Below are 18440 nucleotides of genomic sequence, written 5' to 3'. Positions count from 1 at the left end.
AGTCTAGTTATCAGTACTGAATCAACGTCAGTTCCTGCTTTTGATACTGTCCTACAGTCACGTAAGATGTCACCACTGGAGGAAGAAGGATGAAGGGTTTGTATGTCTCTATACTAATTTTGCAACCTCTGGTGAGTCCATAATAATTTCCAGATAAAAAGTTTTTTAAAAATACAGTGAAGTTAGGGATTCTGTACTCATTTTAGAGTTCCTCCCCCAGTAATACAAGGGCGCTGCCCAACTTTCTTGCTTTTGACCTCCACGTTTGCTTTCAGGTTGGAGGCAGCAGGAGCTGGGAGCTCAGGTGGAAACACAGGACGACTACAGAAGGGAAGGGGCAAGGACACGTGTCACACAGGCTGGCACTGGGGACCTACACACTGTTCCGTCAGCCACAGCTCTCGGACCCCTTCTGCATCTCTTCCGAGGGTTCCGAACAGTGACCAGAAGCCTCTCTCCTGTGGGGGCTGTGTCGGCCGAAGGCACCTTCCCCTGGTGCAGGGAAAAGAGAGGACCAAGGCATGGGGCGGGTAAGGTTTGCTGGGTGCTGGGCCTTTAGGAAGCCGAGGGGCTGCTGGGTGGTGGCTGGGCCTCTGGAGGGATAGCAGCAGGCATGGGCTGGGCGGCCCCCAGCCTGCTACAGGTGAGCAATGATCAGACAACTCCAACCTGGGCTGCCTCTGTTATGTGCACAACTCTCAGAAACAATGCAAAGTACACAAACAGAAGTCAGAGTGAAACGAAAGGGAAATCCAGGTCGGGCAGAACAGGAACAGAGATCAGTTTACACTCAGCCCTTTCTCACCAGTCGGGCCAGGCCAACGGGGGAGCATCTCTCACTCCTCAGGTGCAGGCCCAGCGGGGAGCATCCCTCTCACCTCAGGTGCAGGCCCAGCGGGGAGCATCCCTCTCACCTCAGGTGCAGGCCCAGCGGGGAGCATCCCTCACTCCTCAGGTGCAGGCCCAGCGGGGAGCATCCCTCACTCCTCAGGTGCAGGCCCAGGGGGGAGCATCCCTCACTCCTCAGGTGCAGGCCCAGCGGGGAGCATCCCTCACTCCTCAGGTGCAGGCCCAGCGGGGAGCATCCCTCTCACCTCAGGTGCAGGCCCAGGGGGGAGCGTCCCTCTCACCTCAGGTGCAGGCCCAGGGGGGAGCATCCCTCTCACCTCAGGTGCAGGCCCAGCGGGGAGCATCCCTCACACCTCAGGTGCAGGCCCAGGGGGTAGCATCCCTCTCACCTCAGGTGCAGGCCCAGCGGGGAGCATCCCTCACTCCTCAGGTGCAGGCTCAGGGGGGAGCATCCCTCTCACCTCAGGTGCAGGCCCAGCGGGGAGCATCCCTCACTCCTCAGGTGCAGGCCCAGGGGGGAGCATCCCTCTCACCTCAGGTGCAGGCCCAGGGGGGAGCATCCCTCTCACCTCAGGTGCAGGCCCAGGGGGGAGCATCCCTCTCACCTCAGGTGCAGGCCCAGCGGGGAGCATCCCTCTCACCTCAGGTGCAGGCCCAGGGGGGAGCATCCCTCACTCCTCAGGTGCAGGCCCAGAGGGGAGCATCCCTCACTCCTCAGGTGCAGGCCCAGAGGGGAGCATCCCTCTCACCTCAGGTGCAGGCCCAGCGGGGAGCATCCCTCTCACCTCAGGTGCAGGCCCAGGGGGGAGCATCCCTCACTCCTCAGGTGCAGGCCCAGCGGGGAGCATCCCTCTCACCTCAGGTGCAGGCCCAGGGGGGAGCATCCCTCACTCCTCAGGTGCAGGCCCAGAGGGGAGCATCCCTCACTCCTCAGGTGCAGGCCCAGGGGGGAGCATCCCTCACACCTCAGGTGCAGGCCCAGCGGGGAGCGTCCCCTCTCACCTCATGCCCTGGGGCCCAGGCATGAGGGTCCCTAGAGGCCAGGAAGGGTAGTTCTGGAGAAGAGTACCCCCTTCCCATCGGCCTCCTTTCCCTTTCCCAGGGCAATCTCTGTAGGTCTCTGGCCAAGACCCAAGCCGTCCACCTGCAGACTAGGAAGTCTGCAGAAACCAGGTCCATTTGGCAGTGGCATTTACACCGGCAGCTTGTGGAAACATTTGGTGTGGAGCCAGGCTGTGCACTCCTCGGAGGAATGCACAGCTCCCGGCAGTTCTCCCTCTCAATGCATGCCACCACAGGGGCTGTGTGCGTGTGTGCCCTCCCAGTACCCACCCGCCCCAATGCCAGGCCAGGCTCCCAACCGTCCCTTCATCCCACCCCCTCCTACAGCGACCCCATCACGTCCTCTCAGTCCTACCTGGGAAACGGGTCTTGAATCCATCTTTCTCTCCACCGTCACCACCATGGTCTCTTGCCCAGGCTCTTGCCATAGGTCTCCCCCAATTCTCTTTTAGCCCCTTTATCTTGCTCTCCACTCAGTAGCCAGAATGATCCTTTAACATCATATCAAATCGTATCACACCTGGAAGAAAATCTGTGGCTTACTCAGTCCTCCGGGGTACGGGCCCTGCCTCTCTGCAAGTTCTTCCTCTCTTTCCTCCACCTCTCACTGGTTTTCCAGTTCCTCAAACGGGCCACGCTCCTCCCTTTCCCTGGTCTCCTGTCTGGGAGGTGCTCCCCCATCTTCAAGGGGCTGATCCTTGTCACCAGGTCTTGGCTGAGCTTCCTGTCTCCACGGGGGTGGGGGGGGGTCGCTCCTCCACATGCCCAACCTCAAGAAGCCACGCAGTCACGCACACCCTGGCAGAGCACCGGGGTTGCAGTCTGGGTCTCGGGAAAGCAGACCCTAGAAGGAGTTTCGAGCACGGGATGTTTATCAGGCAGCACTCCTGGCATCAGCAACTGTGGAGGGGGGGCAGGAAGGACGGGCGGGGGGCGCGGGGCCAGTCGGCCATGATGCAGGCTCAGCAGCAGCTCCCACACGGGCTCTGCAGCTGGAACAGCCCTTGCGTTGTCATGACCTGGGTAAGGATGGCCAGGCCTTTGTAGCCCTGCACGTGGGCCTCCCGGGGCCACTTGGGCGGCGTCTGTGGCTGAGCCACCCCCAAGGAGCTGACAGCTGAAGGCCACCTGCCAACAGCGCTCCCAGAACAAGGCGTTCAGCGAACGCAGCCTGGGTGGCCCATCACGGTATCCGTCACAGCTTATCTCGATTTGGTCTTTTCCTTCATTTCTCTTTATTATGTCTCTCTCTCTCCCCTAGAATGTGAGCCCCACAGAAGCACAATTCTGCCTTGTGTATCACTGTGACCTCAACCCAGCACACAGGTGTTGAGTGAATGCTTTCCATTCAATTTTCACAATCACCCCGGAACATTCATAACTTGATTCTCATGGTATAAAAGAGTTAAACAAGGCTTAGCTGAAGGAACTAGCCAGGCAGTGGCAGCCAGGACTCCGGGCGCTCTGTCTGCTCCCAGCCAGCACCCCTCCCCCACCCTGCAATCACAGGACGCAGCAGTGGGCAGCTGTGTGTGCTGACAGGGAGGGTGCATGTGCCGCGTGCAGCTTGGAACAAGATTATAGATGGCGGAAGGGTTTGGGTCATTCCCTTACCGCTCCTTAGTGTCTCTGTGTCATCAGTATCCCCCGTGCACACAGACTGCTAGTAAATGTGAGCTGATTTGAAAACCAACCCCCATGGGCCCTGGTGCTACACACACAGCCGGTGGTCAAACTGATTAGCTGAGGAAACACTCCGCTTTCTCATTCCAAACTGCTCCCTTTTGACTCCCTGCACTTCCTGTTCTTCGCCAGTGCCCTCTCAAGGAGCCCGGCAGGAAGCCACCTCGGTCTCAGGACGGCTTTGGAACATTTGCCTGGCCCACTCCACTGAGACACAACTCACCAGCCTGTGTGGTTTGGAGGATCCCTTGTTCCAAAGGGCATCCTGGAATTTCGTCAGTCTGTCCCCCACCCATGATACGTATCTCAGGAAGACACTCAAGGCGGTCTGACCCAATAGCCCACTCTTGTCTGGGGACGTCGGAGGACTCCGAAGCTGCCATCTTTCTGGAGTCATGAACTAGGGTCACCACGTGTTTCTCCTTAATATGCAAGTCGACCACCAACCCCGTTGTTGGGGAAGGAAGAGATGTACACGAAAAACTTCATGAGAGAAGGTTTACGCCTAAATCAAAGTGTCCAATGATCTCTGGGGAAGTGGGGACATTACTTCTCTGTTTGGCAAGGACACACAGGACTTGGTCCAGGCCAGTCACCTGCAGGGTGGCATTGCCACAGCCGTTCAGGCACACTTTTCTGCAGGCAATAAGGCATAGTTCATTGGAAATTATGTGTGTGATCTTAGCCACCCAGGTTTGAACTTGATATTCCCTCTCTGCACACTTGAAGGGTTTCTGAGTTCTTCAAGGGCAGACAGCCTGCTTGGTCAACTTTGTATCCAACACTAGCTGGCACACAGAGGCTGTGGTTGTAAGTACTTCTACCACTTAACCTCTACTGAGCACTCACTGTGTAAGAGCCACTGTATTAGGACTCTCATGGCCATTATCCCATTAATTCCTCCAACAGCCCTAACAAGTTATCCCTGTTTTACAGGAGGGAAAACTGAGGCCTAGAGATTAATAACTGCCCAAGGCCACACAGGTAGAGAGCTGGTGCTCAATAAACATCTAATGAGTGAGTGAGTGACCAGTGGTCAGCCTGGTGCTGTCACTGCCCTTCGGAATATAACAGGCATCTCTTTTCTCTGGGCGTCTACTGAAAAACCGTTCCAGACCTGAACACCCCGTAATGGCGTGTCTACAGGTGCACAGAGCTCTCGGAAAACATGAAGCCCACCCGTTCCTCCGAGATTACAAAGCAAACAGTTCGTGGAACAAGAATGACGTTCTCTGCCCATCAGTGAGGTAAGAAATTTCCTGCCAGCGCTGACCCCCAGTCGCCATGCCACCATCCACAGAGTGAACCAGGCAAATGGCAGAATAGTGGGACCTGTTTCCACTTTCCAAATTCCTGAGCTCAACTGGTCAAGCCAGACAAGTGAGAGCTAAGGTTGGGCAGCGTGTGGGTCAAGTGCAGAAGTTCTGTTCCACACGTGGCAGGGGTAGGTGGTTCAGAACACGGTCACGTGCACGTCCTGGGGTTGAGCAGATTCCCTCAGAGTCTGGGGGAAGCACTTGTTGAGCACTTCGCAGGGGTCCCCCATTCCTTGCCTTGTACTACTATACAAAGGGCTCCACTTGTCTTTTTTGCAAAAAACGGCAGCAGAGTAACCACTCTCCTTTAAAACTCATCTTTCGCCAAGGGTGGGCAGGCAGGCAGGCAAAGAGGCATCTTAATAAAGCTCCAGAAAAGCTCCTAAATTGAAGCAGGGGTGGAGAGGACAGCAAGGTTTCCTAGAGGCGGCGGAGCTTGAACTCAACCTTGAAAGGCAAATGGCACAAGCTAGGTAGTAAAGGACAGAATAGCATCCCTGGCAGAGGGAACGACATAGGCAAAAGTGTAGTAACAGTAGCTGCCAACAAGAGAATCCTTCCTGTGTGCCACGCGATGCAATAAGCACTCTGCAGATAACCGTCACCTAATTTCACCGACTTTTTCACTTCTTGTCTGTTTCCCCTGCTACTGTGCCAGTTCCATGAGGGAAGGATTTTTTCCGACCTTCTCTGTACCCCCAGTGCTTAGGGCAGTGTCTGGTATATAGAATGGGGTTAATAAAGTTTTCTCGTCTTTCTCTTCCCTTGGTTGCCAAGTATTCATACAAATGTTTAAATCCATGAATCCAAAATAAAACTGACTATACAGTATCATGTTGGAAGCCAAAGAAAGGGTACAAACATGAGCACCGGTACAAATACATACATGTACTCAACAGAATTTGAAATCCTTTTCCCAATAACTATAAAATTGGAACCCCTTCTAAAGAAACAAACATTTGAGTAATAACCCAACAATTTTCAACGTTAGTCATCCAGAAAGAAGCATATCCATTGAGATAACAACAGAAGATGGCTAAATGTCCTTTGACTTGCAAAAGTTAAAAAAAAATCATTTAAATAACATTTAAATAAGAATGCCAAAAACTGTGATGTTACTTACAGCATGCTAAGTATTTTAAAATTTATTTCAAATTACTTCCACCTCCACTTGTTTTCATTCAGAACAAGTCTAGCAGGGACACCGGCCTGAGAGCGGGGACAGCTGCCCCCAAGGGCCAGCCGTGCAGAGTTTAACGAAAGCTTTTATAGATGACACATTCGGAATTCTTTAAAAAACAAACTTTAGAAATAAACTTATAGCTATGTGGTAAACCGCACATTTAAAATCTGAGAGAACCCCAATGTTAGATAACTGAGGACGTGGCCGTCTCCCAGGTAATTCTTAAGGCTCCTGGAGAGCGGCCGTGATTTCACAGGACCCCCCACACACACTGACCACAGATCACTGGTCCCAGCTGGCTCTGGAGCTGCAAAACACAACTCGGGAACTTCTGGCAGGCAAGTTTACAGCGAGTGGCATGGACTGAACTGTGTCCCCCCGAAATTCACAGGTTGCAGCCCCACACTGTCTGTGTGACTGTGATTTGGAGATGGGGCCTTTAAGGTTACATGAGGTCACAGGGCGGTTCCCTAACCCAATGGGACCGGTGTGCTTAGGAGAGGAAGAGACAGCAGGGATGGACGCTCAGAGGAGAGGCCACGTGAGGACACAGTGAGAAGGTGCCAGCTGCAAGCCGAGAGGCCTCCCCGGAAACTCACAAGGCTGGCACCTTGCTCTGGGGCTTCCAGCCTCCAGAACTGCGAGAAAGAACTGCCCGCTGTCTAAGCTGCCCAGTCGGGACTGTTGTGGCAGCCCAAGCCGACTAACACAGTGAGGAAGAGTAACGCTGAGGAGCAGAAAGCACACACGAGTTCTGACCCATTTAGTTATTTCCAAAGCCCAGCGACATTCTTGTGCTAGTTTCAAACTTTAGGATCCTTACAATAATCTCCTGTGAGTTTATTGCGTATCTTTCATTCGCAACTGAAGAATGCACTGGGCTTCTGGATAGTGGGAAGTTGATCTCCGAATGCAAAAAACTTTAAAGCCATTTTTGAACGGAACCTGAGATAGCTTTCATTTCTGCCTTTTGTAAGAAAATGTTTTTGTTTTTTTTCAAAACCATTACCTCAGGTTTTCCATTATGAGCATTACGGATTATTTTATGATACGGCTGGAGTTACTAAGAAATCAGAGGTGCCTCTCTTTGCTGCTGGCGTCACCACTCTGGGCCTCTTTCTCCTATAATGAAGCTATTTCTGCTCATCACAAAAACTCTGACACCACCAATGACAGCTCACCGCATATCTCAGGACGGATCCCATCCGAGAACAGTGTTTCTTCCAAAGCTGACATCCCCCCCGTTCCTGGATCACCACCCGGGGCCTCCAGGGCTCGGCACCTCGCCCTCCTGTGCTGCTGTATCTTAGGCGGTGTTTGCTGTCCTCGTGTTGCTCCTTGTTCAGGTCTAGCCACTGTGTGTGATCTGTAGCCTTTCTTGTCTGGCCACCAGGGTCCAATACTGTCTGGAGACTAAGAGCCTGCAAGGGCCTGGGCGGCTCTCACAGGCAGTGCAGGGACTCACCGGACAGACTCTCAGGTCCCCAGAGGCCCTGTTGGATTGTTAGTCCCCAAAGAGGAATTAAAGGATCAAAGGAAGAAGACTGACAGCTGATTCCTCTGGTGGATCACAGGACAAAGAGAGGCCCAAAGGGTGACAAGCTTAGGAGAATCACAGTAGTTTTCAAAATTCTGGAGGCTTTCCCCCTCAGTTTTTAAAAAATGGAAGCAAGCTTCTTGGTTAACACAGAACCGATCTTACATATCACTACTCTTCTGGGCCCCAATAACCTATCACTGTTACAGTAACCTGACTGAAGTAGCAATGCTACCGACCAGCGTATGTGATCCCCTCTCTTTATGGTCACACCTGCTAGTGACCGCGCTCTTTCTAGGTGACAGATGCAAGGGGAATGAAGGGCAATCCCCACCGCTGACCTGCAGGCAGGCTGCACACTACAATCATCCCTGGCTCCCTGACAATTTAAAACTTATAAATAGTATAAAAATGACAAAACTTGCAACCATTCTCCCCAACACAGAACAGTAAGTAATAGCACACAGGTCAGCGATGAAGATGGTGAGGAAGGTTGGAAAATAGGGATAATCAAATTAAGTGGAGTTTTGAAACTTTTTTCTAATTAAAATTCAATTTCTTTTCAAATTCTAATGACGCAGCTGAATTTCAGATGTGTTTGCAGGAGTGATTACACTCACTCCTTTAGACTATAAGGCGGCCTCTGAAAGGGAAAGCAGCGGTCTCTGTGTCGCCTGCCTCCCTCCTACAAGCTCTCATCACCTTTCTGCACGTGGGTGAGCCGTAAACACTCCTGCTCCGGTGCTGTGCCGACAGTTTCCACTTTAACCAACGTTCCGCCTGTTCTAAAAATGTTCATTTCTCTGGTCGCCACAGGCCCCTTCTGGTACTGACCCAAAAGGAAGCTAACTCAGGCACCCTGGAAAACAATGCAAAATACAGAAAGCTGAAGGGATAGCAACACTACGAGTGATATGCTGAAGAAATCGTCTCTGAGGCCACTTTATAAAGGACGAAGATGACCTTTATAGAAGCAGCTAAGACTTACCCATTTACTAGATTTCCAAAACCCAAACCAAAGAAAATGCAACCACACCAGATCTAAATTACAACACTTTATTGCAGCATCGGCAAAGGTCAGATTTTTGAAGCTGGTGAAGTTCGGGCAGCATTTCCATGTGAAATGTTACAACTTTACAATTTTGTTTCTTATTTAATTCTACATGCAGAAACTGAAACATGGTAAAAGAAAAAATGCAAAATAGCTAGGAAAAAAGATGTAATCAAGTTGTAGCATACAGATGTGCTCTTTAACTAAATTTACTACGCCTACTGGAAAGCAAACGAAAGACAACTATCCTAATAAATTAACAGATTGCCAGAAACAGACTAAGAACCCTCATTTCTATTTAGTCGGGGGGTGAGGTGGGGGTGGGTAGGGGGTGGAGAGAAGGTGCAGGGGAGGGGAACAAAACAAAACAAAAGCAAAATAAAAGCTCTACTGTTTCCATACTTTGTTTAGAGACAGAGGCTGTAAACCCATGAAGGTCAACAAAATCTTCTGATCCACTTCTTGTTGTCCTTCGTCCATTTCCTGTGACACGCTGTTTCCAATGATACTATGATACTTACGATGGGCTCAGTACCCCTCTTCTCAGCCTGGTGGCAGACTTCCCTAAGCCCTCTGAATCCATGTTCTTTGTATACTAACAGTCTTCACATTTTTCTTTCACCCTAACAGGCAATTTTGTATCACTGACTCTGATGGATAAAACTGATTTTTCTCCCTCATCCCTTGTTCCTCTTGAAGCAAATTCCTAAACAAAAGCCTTCCTGGTAGATTACCTGGTATTTAATTATCTTTCATCATTTTGTTGTCCTGCATGTAAGTTTTTACTAGAAGATTTTACTGCTTGCTCTATACTTTTCTACTGTAGTCCTGGAGCCCCCAAATGTATCTTCTTCCAACATGGGATGTTCAATTCAGAGACACTGTAACTCAAATCAATTTTAAAACTCAAGTTCATTTCCCCCATACCATTACCATTACAGCCCTTTCTTCTCCGGCTCAGTCATCTCACTGCCGCTCTTCTGGGTGTAACTGCTCAGTAGTCAAGTTAACCATCTCATTTCTTGACTGCTATTCTCAGGAGAAGATGAACCCTCCCATGATTTCCATGACAAAAGGCCGTGTGTGCCTCATCTGGAAGCTCGGCTTGTTCCGGTGTTGGCAGAGGCTGCTGTCCCCGCCTCATGGCCCCAGCCTGTCCCAGGTTTGGATTCGCAACTCTTTAGACCGACATGCTGAGATGTGTCCACTGCTCTCATTCAATTGCTGGAGGACTCCACTATCCACAACATCAGATACAGGACCTAATGAAATGACACGTGCTGCTGGATCAACGTCTCCTGGGGGCACAAACGGGGCAACATTAAAGAACCAAACTGAGGACAAAGCTCCAGCAAGAAAAGAGCCCTGAAACACCACCAGTCACTATTACTGAGGTCGCCACACAAATCAGTGCTTTGCAAAGAGCACGCAAACTCCTACTGACTCAGACACAACAGGAGCCTCTGGAGGGGCACTAAAGAAAGCAATTCGGACAGTGATCCGGGTATCTTTCCTGCAATGACTTTCTCAGATGCCGAAATCCATGGTTTGTGTGATGGTTGAATGGTGGACCCCCCAAATTCATATGTAGAAGTCTAACCCCTAGTACCGCAGGTGACCTTATTTGGAATTAGGGTCATTGCAGGTGTAATTAGTTACGAGGAGCAGGATGGGCCAGCAAAGCAGTAGACCTTGCCCTTAGAACACTGGGAGATTCAGACAGACACACACACAGGAAGAATGCCCTGTGAAGATGAAGGCAGAGATCAGATGGTGGTGCAGAAGCCAAGGGATGCCAGACGTTGCTGGCAAACCATCAGAAGCCAGGCGAGAGGCCTGGAACACATTCTCCCTCATGGCCCTCAGAAGGAACCAACCCTGCCGACACCTGGCTCGCGGACTTGCCTCCAGAACTGTGACAAAGAGTTCTGTTATTTAAGTCACCCAGTGTGTGGTACTTTCTTATGGAAGCTCTAGCAAACTAGTAGTTTGTTTTTCACAAGGCAAGTTACATTAGCAAGAAACATCCAAAGCCTGGATAACATGTGCAGAACTGAACTAAATGGAAAAAAGGTCAATAACACAAGTATTCCCTGAGAAAAAGAGAAAAGTCTCTCTCCTGAAATCAAGAGAAAGCAACGGTCTAAAATAAAAATACTTTAAATAAATGCAATGAATGACAGGAAAGAACTGTTCATAGTCTTTGATAAGAAGACACACTTCTGTCACTAGGTATAGTGTAGGAGGTATCACTTGACTGGTTTATAAGCAAACAATAAATCTGAGAGATTTAAAAACCAAAGAGCCCAAAAAGTACTTACAATCTACACTTTGGATTAAATGCTATTGTAGGTGGGACTCTGTTTTATAACAAAACTACCACATTTAACCTTACAAATAAGGACATACAGAAAATATGTAATAAAAAATACACATTCTCCTTAAGATGGGTTTAAAAAAAAAGCCTGTTCATACAGCGCTTGCTACTCAAGAGTGTGGTCCACACTGCAGCAGCTCTGCCATCACCTGGGAGCTGGTTAGAAATGAATCAGCACCAGCAGTGTAATGAAAGTCAAGGTGATTCAAATACGTATTTTAAAGTTTGGGGAGCACTGGTGTAATGCATGCGAATCTGTAGCATATAAACTATCTTAGCACTAACACTTCGCAAAGATGTCAAGCTTCAATGTTTTCGACATGAACCAAGCAGAAAACAACCAAGTCCTGCACTAAGGGGTCCCTGGCTACTTGGTTTGCTTAGAGAGCGCTATTGCTATTTTAACTCATTATAAGCAAATGCCTATACTTTATTACAGCATTACTGCCCAGGGAGAAGGGCGGAAGTTTGAACTTACAGCTCTATTTTGATTCTGATTAGAAAGGGTAAAAATCATAATTAACGTCTGGGAGCCTAATCAAAATCCACAGGTAAGTAAAACATTAAAATGCTTTACTAATGAGTTTCCAAATAAATGTCCCTGTATCTGCTATGTAATTTCAACAATATTGATAACAATTTATTTTTTAAAAAGCACTTGCCAAGTTAAGGATCAAATTGAAAACAGTTTCTCAGCTCTCACTCACAGAATTCTCTTTTTGCTCCTTTGTACAGGAATCCCCGCTCAGCACGTTCTCCGTAAGCGAGCTGATAAACCACTGTGCCATATAAACATCTTTCTGCCAAGTCTGGGCCCAGCATTGAAAATAGAAAACAAAGAGGAGACAAAGCACCAAGAGACTCTACCCCATCAGTTATGTTCTTTCAAGTTACTACATTTCTCCGCTTAAAACTTAAGTATAAAAAACGGCAAAGAACATTTGGTGCTCAAAAGGCTCAAAAACTCATGTTTACACGTCTGCTTGTTCCTCTATACTGGTCATCCACACCCACTCTGTAACAGCACTGGCTTTGAAAATATCATGATACTTTACAGAGGGCCTTTTCAAGAATGATGGACAAGTTGGGTTTTTCTTTTTTTCAAGTTATGATTTTAAGAAGAGATTTAAAACAGGTAGAGGGGTTGCTCAAGAGTTGGGACTCTCACAAAATCCAGAAACGACAGGGAAGAAAGTTAGGGAGGAAAACACAAGGAGAAAGACTGTGAAATGACTACACATAGATTTGTAAAAGGCCCTCTGTCCACTCAACAAATATTTACTGAGCATCTACCGTGTTTCCCCGAAAATAAGACCTAGCCGGACAATTGGCTCTAATGCATCTTTTGGAGCAAAAATTAGTATAAGACCCGGTATGTTATATTATATTTATTATATTATATATTATATAAGACCGGGTCCTATAGTAAAATAAAACCGGGTCTTATATTAATTTTTGCTCCAAAAGATGCATTAGAACCAACTGCGTGGCTAGGTCTTATTTTCGGCAAATGGTACTATGGGCCAGGCAGCAGGAAGTACGCAGGACTTACAATGGCTCCGCTGCTGCCCCAGGTTTCAGTCTCACGGGGGAAGCGACAAGCGAGCAAGGTGGTTAGCTCGGGCTGTGGAGAGACGTGAGCCAGGGCGGCACACACACTGACCTGTCAGGCTTCAGAGTACCAAGGTGAGATCTGACGAAGGAGCACGAGCTCTCCCAGGGAAAGCATGAGAGGGTTCCAAACAAGGGGCGGCCAACAGACCCTAAGAAGAAGAACTAAAAGGCCAGCTTGCTTGGGAGTAGGGGTTAAAAATAGCAAGAGAAAGCTAATAAAGCAAGCACACCCCCATCATGCAGGGCTGTTTAACCAAGTTCAGGGCCTTGGACGTTATCCCACCAGCCATGAGGACCCACTGAAGAGCTCACATAATCAGATAGCAGATGTGCACTGTGGAAAGAACACAGAGAATGGAACAGAAGGGTTGGAGCTGGAGACTGAGAAGTCGATAGCAGGCTGCTGGCAAAATCCAGTGGGAGGTGATGGTAGCGGGATCTAGGGTTTCTCAGTGGAGGTGGAATAAAATGGGCAAGTGTGAGAACCATTCAGCAGAAGAATCAGGTATTTGTTAATTAACTAGATATGGAAATTGAGGGAGAGAGGAGTTTAAACTAAAAGCTCCTTTTCTAGTTTGGACAACTGGGTGGGCAGTGCTTCCATTCGCAGAGAACACCGGAGGAGAGCAGCGGGGGGCAGGGGAGCACTGACGTTTAAGTTCCCGTGAGACATCTAGGTGGCTATTTAGAAGACAGCTGGATATACAGTCAGAAACTAGAGACACAGCACCTCCAGACAGAGGCAAGCCCAGAAAGGAGTCAGGAGACGGGAGACAGGGAGGGAAGAGCAAGACCAGAAGACCAGGTCCAGGGAATAGAGTAAACCAAGACGAACAGGAGGCCCGCATGCTACGTGCTCTGAGAGCCTGAGAGACTCCTGAATGAAGACCAGGAGGCAGCTGGTGGCTGGGGAAGGCCGTTTCAGCGAAATGGCAGGGGAGGCAGGAGACTACAGTCAGCCACACAAGTGCACGAGGAAAAAATAAGAACAAACGTGGCCAGTTCCTCGAAGTTTGGCTAAACTGGGGGACTGGAGAGAGGGAATTTTGAAAAATGACTGAAAAACTGGTAGCAAACTAAGAGAGGCATACCTTTGTGTTCATATACACACCCATTATAGCATATATGTTTACACATCTGTCTTCCCATGTTTGTTCCCTATGGCCTAAGAAATGCTTAGTACTTAACACTTTCAACCAATGAGTTTTTAAAGAAATATATGACTAGAATTAGCTCTTTCAAGTACCTGTACTTGGTTTTCCCACTGAACTATAAGACTGAGGGTTAAAACTTTGTCTTTTTCTACTTTTTAATTTTCCATAGTACAGGACCGAAGGCATGGTAGGTGCTGGATGCATGTAAGTGGAGAGGAGCAAATCCTACTACAGATATCAATTATGTATCAAACACCATACTGATTCTACAAAGTCAAACACTTAGAAGTTAGGAAAAGACGCTACACTCGCAATATCTGACTCGAGAAGGGGTTTGGTACGAATAAAATAATGGTGTTCAGAGATGTCAAGGTGCAATACAGGCAGGTGAAGTTGATGGAAACATCCAGATAAAAATATTCTAATAGTTCTAACCTCCTCTAATCACGAGACAAGAACAGGAAACAGAACACTATGGTATATATTTAAAGCCACTCTGAGAAAACATAAAAGCAAGAAACTAATATTTTCATGGTCAGTTAACCTACCTAGGTTTAGCAGCAATATTTACATGTATTTACATTTATTAGGGAACTTTAATGAAGTTTGGATAATTAAAATTAACCTAATATATCATTATGCCTAATTAGATAGGTTTGTACAGCATTTATAACTTAGATTTCTAAAAACATTGCACTCAACGGATATTAAAAAACAGATCCCTAAACTGTCTTGACAAACCAATTTTCTAGACCGCAATTTGATTAGAGTTGTCTGAGCATACAGTTCGAAGAAAAATGTTACCAGAAACACACAAATACACTTAGTGAATAAAAGACATAGGCCCTAACGTCTGCATTTTCCCCAGGGCTACTCTCCCCCAAAACAAAAGCACTCCTGCTGCTCCCAGCAGACTCCCTTCTATACCTGCTCGCCACCCCCAACGACAAGGTGATTCTCAGGGCTGCTGTATATCCTCCTCTAAACACTAACACCCTGAGCGAGACCAGTAAGAGCAGCAAAGCCAATGTCACTTTGATCATAACCTGATCACAAAACAGGAAATTGAGTTAATGGTACGGGTCTTTAGATCAGATCCCAGAAAAACTTTAAATAATTTTTTAAATCCTTAAAAAAAGATGAATTAGGTCTTATCAGGGAACATCTTCTGTGTGAAATTCCTTATGGAGTTTTAATTATTTCACATTAAGCAACTCAAGTTCAAGTAGAGTTGGCATAAATCCCAGCAGGACATTTTATAATTTAAAAAACAAACAAAATACCTCAAAACAAACTCGACCTGCATATTTCAAAGTCTAGTAATTAGGTCTTGCGTTTCTGTAAACATTAAGACGTAACGTTGACCCTGACAGATCCTAACACAAAGCCTGTGATTTCTCTCAAACTAGATCTGTAGCTGGTCTTCTCTCTAAATGCGAAAGAGAAAATTTAAAAAACAAGAGAAGTCCACTCCGAGAGAGTGGCCAGAATCGGTGGCTGAAATCAAGATTTAAAACACAAAACAAAACTGTGACTATTTTATAAACAGGTTTTCTTTTCTCAAATACCTTTTCTCAAAGATTTTTCTATTTTGGTGGTAATTCGGCCTTTACAAATAAGTATAATCCAGAACTATCTGGTTTGCCCACATGGACACCATGCAAAACAAGGAGCTTTGGAGAATGAGAGACTGTCCTACCTGCCACCAGTCTTAAAGATTAGATCCGCATTAGGTGCTCCCTTTGGGTGCTGGTATCGTGGCCGCCGCTCCCGATTGGTGTTTGCTGGGGCTGGGCGCTGGGCAAGAGACTGCAGCATTTCTGGAACAAGTAGCAAAAGAGAAAAGGTGGTGAACTCTGGTAAATGTTCTGCCCCATGAAAGCAAACAAAACCCAAGGGAGCCAACAAGTGTATTAGTTCTGTCAGGTGGCTGACTAAAGAAAAACGATCATTCCATACGGAGATGAGACGTGCTCTTCCACGGCCTATGGCTCCCCTTATTGCCAGTGTGGCCAAACATAAAGGTCTTGTGAGGCAGTACAACAGTACAGAAGCAGTATGGTACAATAACTGCAAGCAGAGTGTTTGGAGCCAGACAATACTGGTTCAAATCCAGCTCTGCTACTTACTAGCTATGGGACTTTCGATTCAGTTTCCCTAAATGTAAAATAAGGATAATAATAAACATTTATCTCACAGAACTGTTGTATGGATTAAATGCTTTGAAAAAGCACATAAAACAGTGTCCAGCCCAGCAATCACTTATACTGACTGCTAGCTATTATTAAGAATGGCGGGTATCAACTGGAAGAGGAGATTCTAGAAATGGGACTTAAAGATAGAAAACCAAGAACTTCTTTACACAACAATCTCTTGCACAAAAAGCAGTTGTCAGAATAGCTCTAAAATCTGGTGCCACAGAAACATCAAAAGGCTGGCTTAGGGTCGGCCAGATGGCTCAGTTGGTTAGAGAGTGAGCTTTGAACGACAGGGTTGCCGGTTCGATTCCCACATGGGCCAGTGAGCTGTGCCCTCCACAACTAGATTGAAGACGAGCTGCCACTGAGCTTCTGGAGGGGTGGCCGGATGGGATGGCTCAGTTGGTTAGAGCACAAACTCTCAACAACAGGGTTGCCAGCTTAATTCCCGCACGGGATGGTGGGCTGCGCCCCCTGCAACTAAAGATTGAAAACGGCAACTGGACTTGGAGCTGAGCTGCACCCTCCACAACTAGACTGAAGGACAATGACTTGGAGCTGATGGGCCCTGGAGAAATACACTGTTCCCCAATATTCCCCAATAAAATTAAAAAAAAAAAAAAAAAAAAAAAAAGGCTGGCTTATGAAGTGTCCATGGGCTCTACACAGAAGGTTCCAGTTAATCCAAGAGTGCTGAGTATGTCTGCATGAAACTAGAATCCTAATTTGAGCATACCCTCGAATCTGAAGGAACGTAGGGTCCTCGAGATTGGGACTCCCAGATAGACAAAACGAGCTAATATTTGTTGAGTCAATTTGCTCACAGTTGACAACATGATATGATTAAAACCTGACTATTATCTCTTCTGCAAACATAGCTCTAACAGTACGGAAACTAACTGAATTAAGGAGTTATGATGAGATTATAATGAAATTTAAAATTATGAGCAAACTATAATGAAAATTACTTTATTGTTATTGTACAAATAAGTGAGAGAAAAATGAACATAGAATAGAATATAAATAAAAATCAGCTATTCAGACTAAATATATACAAATATGGCATAGAAAGGTCGAGAACAACTTTGACACTCTATATTTAAAAAGCCTAAAAGGCATCAAAATTTACTATGTCTGTCCTATAAGTGATTTTATACCTTGATAATCTTCTTGTTCTTGCCGTTCATTGATATCTAGTGTGAGTTTTTTCATTCTCATCCTCTCTTCTTGTTCTGCCTGCTGCTGGTTCCAGTGATTTGCAGCAAGTTGGGAAGACATGGGCACATTAAGGATCTTAAACTGAGGGGGGAAAAAATCACAAATGGCTTGAGAAACTCAAGAGAAAAAAATGATTTCAAATAAAATAGTAAGTAGAATTAAAAGCATTAAAAACAACAACAGTGGCTTTCCCTTCCTATAAATCAATAAAGACAGTAAACTCCAAGAACAGAAAGAGATAATGGTATTCCCCTACTAGAGGCTCACTTGGGTTGGATGGGAAGTGGAGGCCATCAAGTTCAAGCTCCTGAGAAGCAGACGCTCATCTTTCTGCAATGTTGGGGAGCACACATCTAGCACCAAGGGGATCGTTTTTCTACCTTTAGCCCCTATTATGTATGAGTAATTGTCAGAAAGGCTTTCTATAGCAAGTTGTAATTGGCATCCTTTTCATTTCTGTCCTCTGGAACCAGTTCTGCCCTCCTGAGCTACCTAGAACAAATCTAGCCCACCTGCAGTACAAACAGACCTTCCTACTGCTGAAGACAGCTGTGATGTGGGAAAGGAAGACGAGTTAAGCAGCCGATCTACAAGATCTATTTCTGTTATGTGGAGAGTCCTTACCTATGGAATGTTTTTGTTTTTAGCAGGATGTCCCGGTTTAGGATTGTGCAAAGTAAGCAAACCTAGACAGAATCTATGAATTTACGGGCCATGACTCCCAGAAAATTGTTGAGTAAGCTTTGCAACTGAGTAATAAATGGAAATGTTTCATAACCTAAATTCTCTCTGCTGTGTATAACCTGCACTTCTCACTTAACCTCCTCTAATACTTTGGACCAAAGGCATGTTGACTGAGGCATAAAGGAAGGGCTTAGGAGCTGTTCTCAGGATCCCACAACTCTCTCGGCTGGTCTGTGCCTTCTGGATGCGTGCATCCTTGAAATTATTAGTAAAGCTTAACCCTGCGTGAGATCTCTGATTCATTCGAGTTTGATTTGACAATTTGATTCTTTGTTATTATTTCAGATGTCCTCTCTTGGTATTTATTCTTTTATGATGCATGTAATATGTTCCTCTTAAAATGTAATACCCAGAATACTAAATGCAAAAGGCTAGATGTACACTAAAGTGAAAAATATTAAGTGTACGTGTGAAACTATCTACAAAGCCAAATAACTACATTTCATTTATATCA

At 46.7% G+C, this 18440-nt stretch overlaps 1 protein-coding gene across 4 annotated transcripts in view; it reads right to left on the bottom strand.

Annotated features, from left to right (window-relative positions):
* Window positions 1-8672: 8672 nt before the first annotated feature.
* UPF2 (UPF2 regulator of nonsense mediated mRNA decay) overlaps window positions 8673-18440 on the bottom strand; it is a 96946-nt gene continuing 87178 nt past the window's right edge. For 3 of the 4 annotated variants that reach the window (XM_074324984.1, XM_019710276.2, XM_074324982.1), the window contains exons 20-22: window positions 17182-17323; window positions 15526-15646; window positions 8673-9979 (exon numbers count right to left, since the gene is read on the bottom strand). In XM_074324984.1, the coding sequence (XP_074181085.1) occupies window positions 9970-9979; window positions 15526-15646; window positions 17182-17323 (273 nt within the window). In that variant the 3' untranslated portion in view covers window positions 8673-9969. Of the gene's footprint in view, window positions 9980-15521; window positions 15647-17181; window positions 17324-18440 lie in introns of those variants that run through there. The other variant, XM_074324983.1, reaches the window with a different exon arrangement.

This window comes from Rhinolophus sinicus, linkage group LG02, assembly GCF_036562045.2.
Source record: "Rhinolophus sinicus isolate RSC01 linkage group LG02, ASM3656204v1, whole genome shotgun sequence".
Lineage (NCBI taxonomy): Eukaryota > Metazoa > Chordata > Mammalia > Chiroptera > Rhinolophidae > Rhinolophus > Rhinolophus sinicus.
Note: the sequence above shows the minus strand (reverse complement) of the source record. Positions and strands in the feature narration are given on the sequence as shown.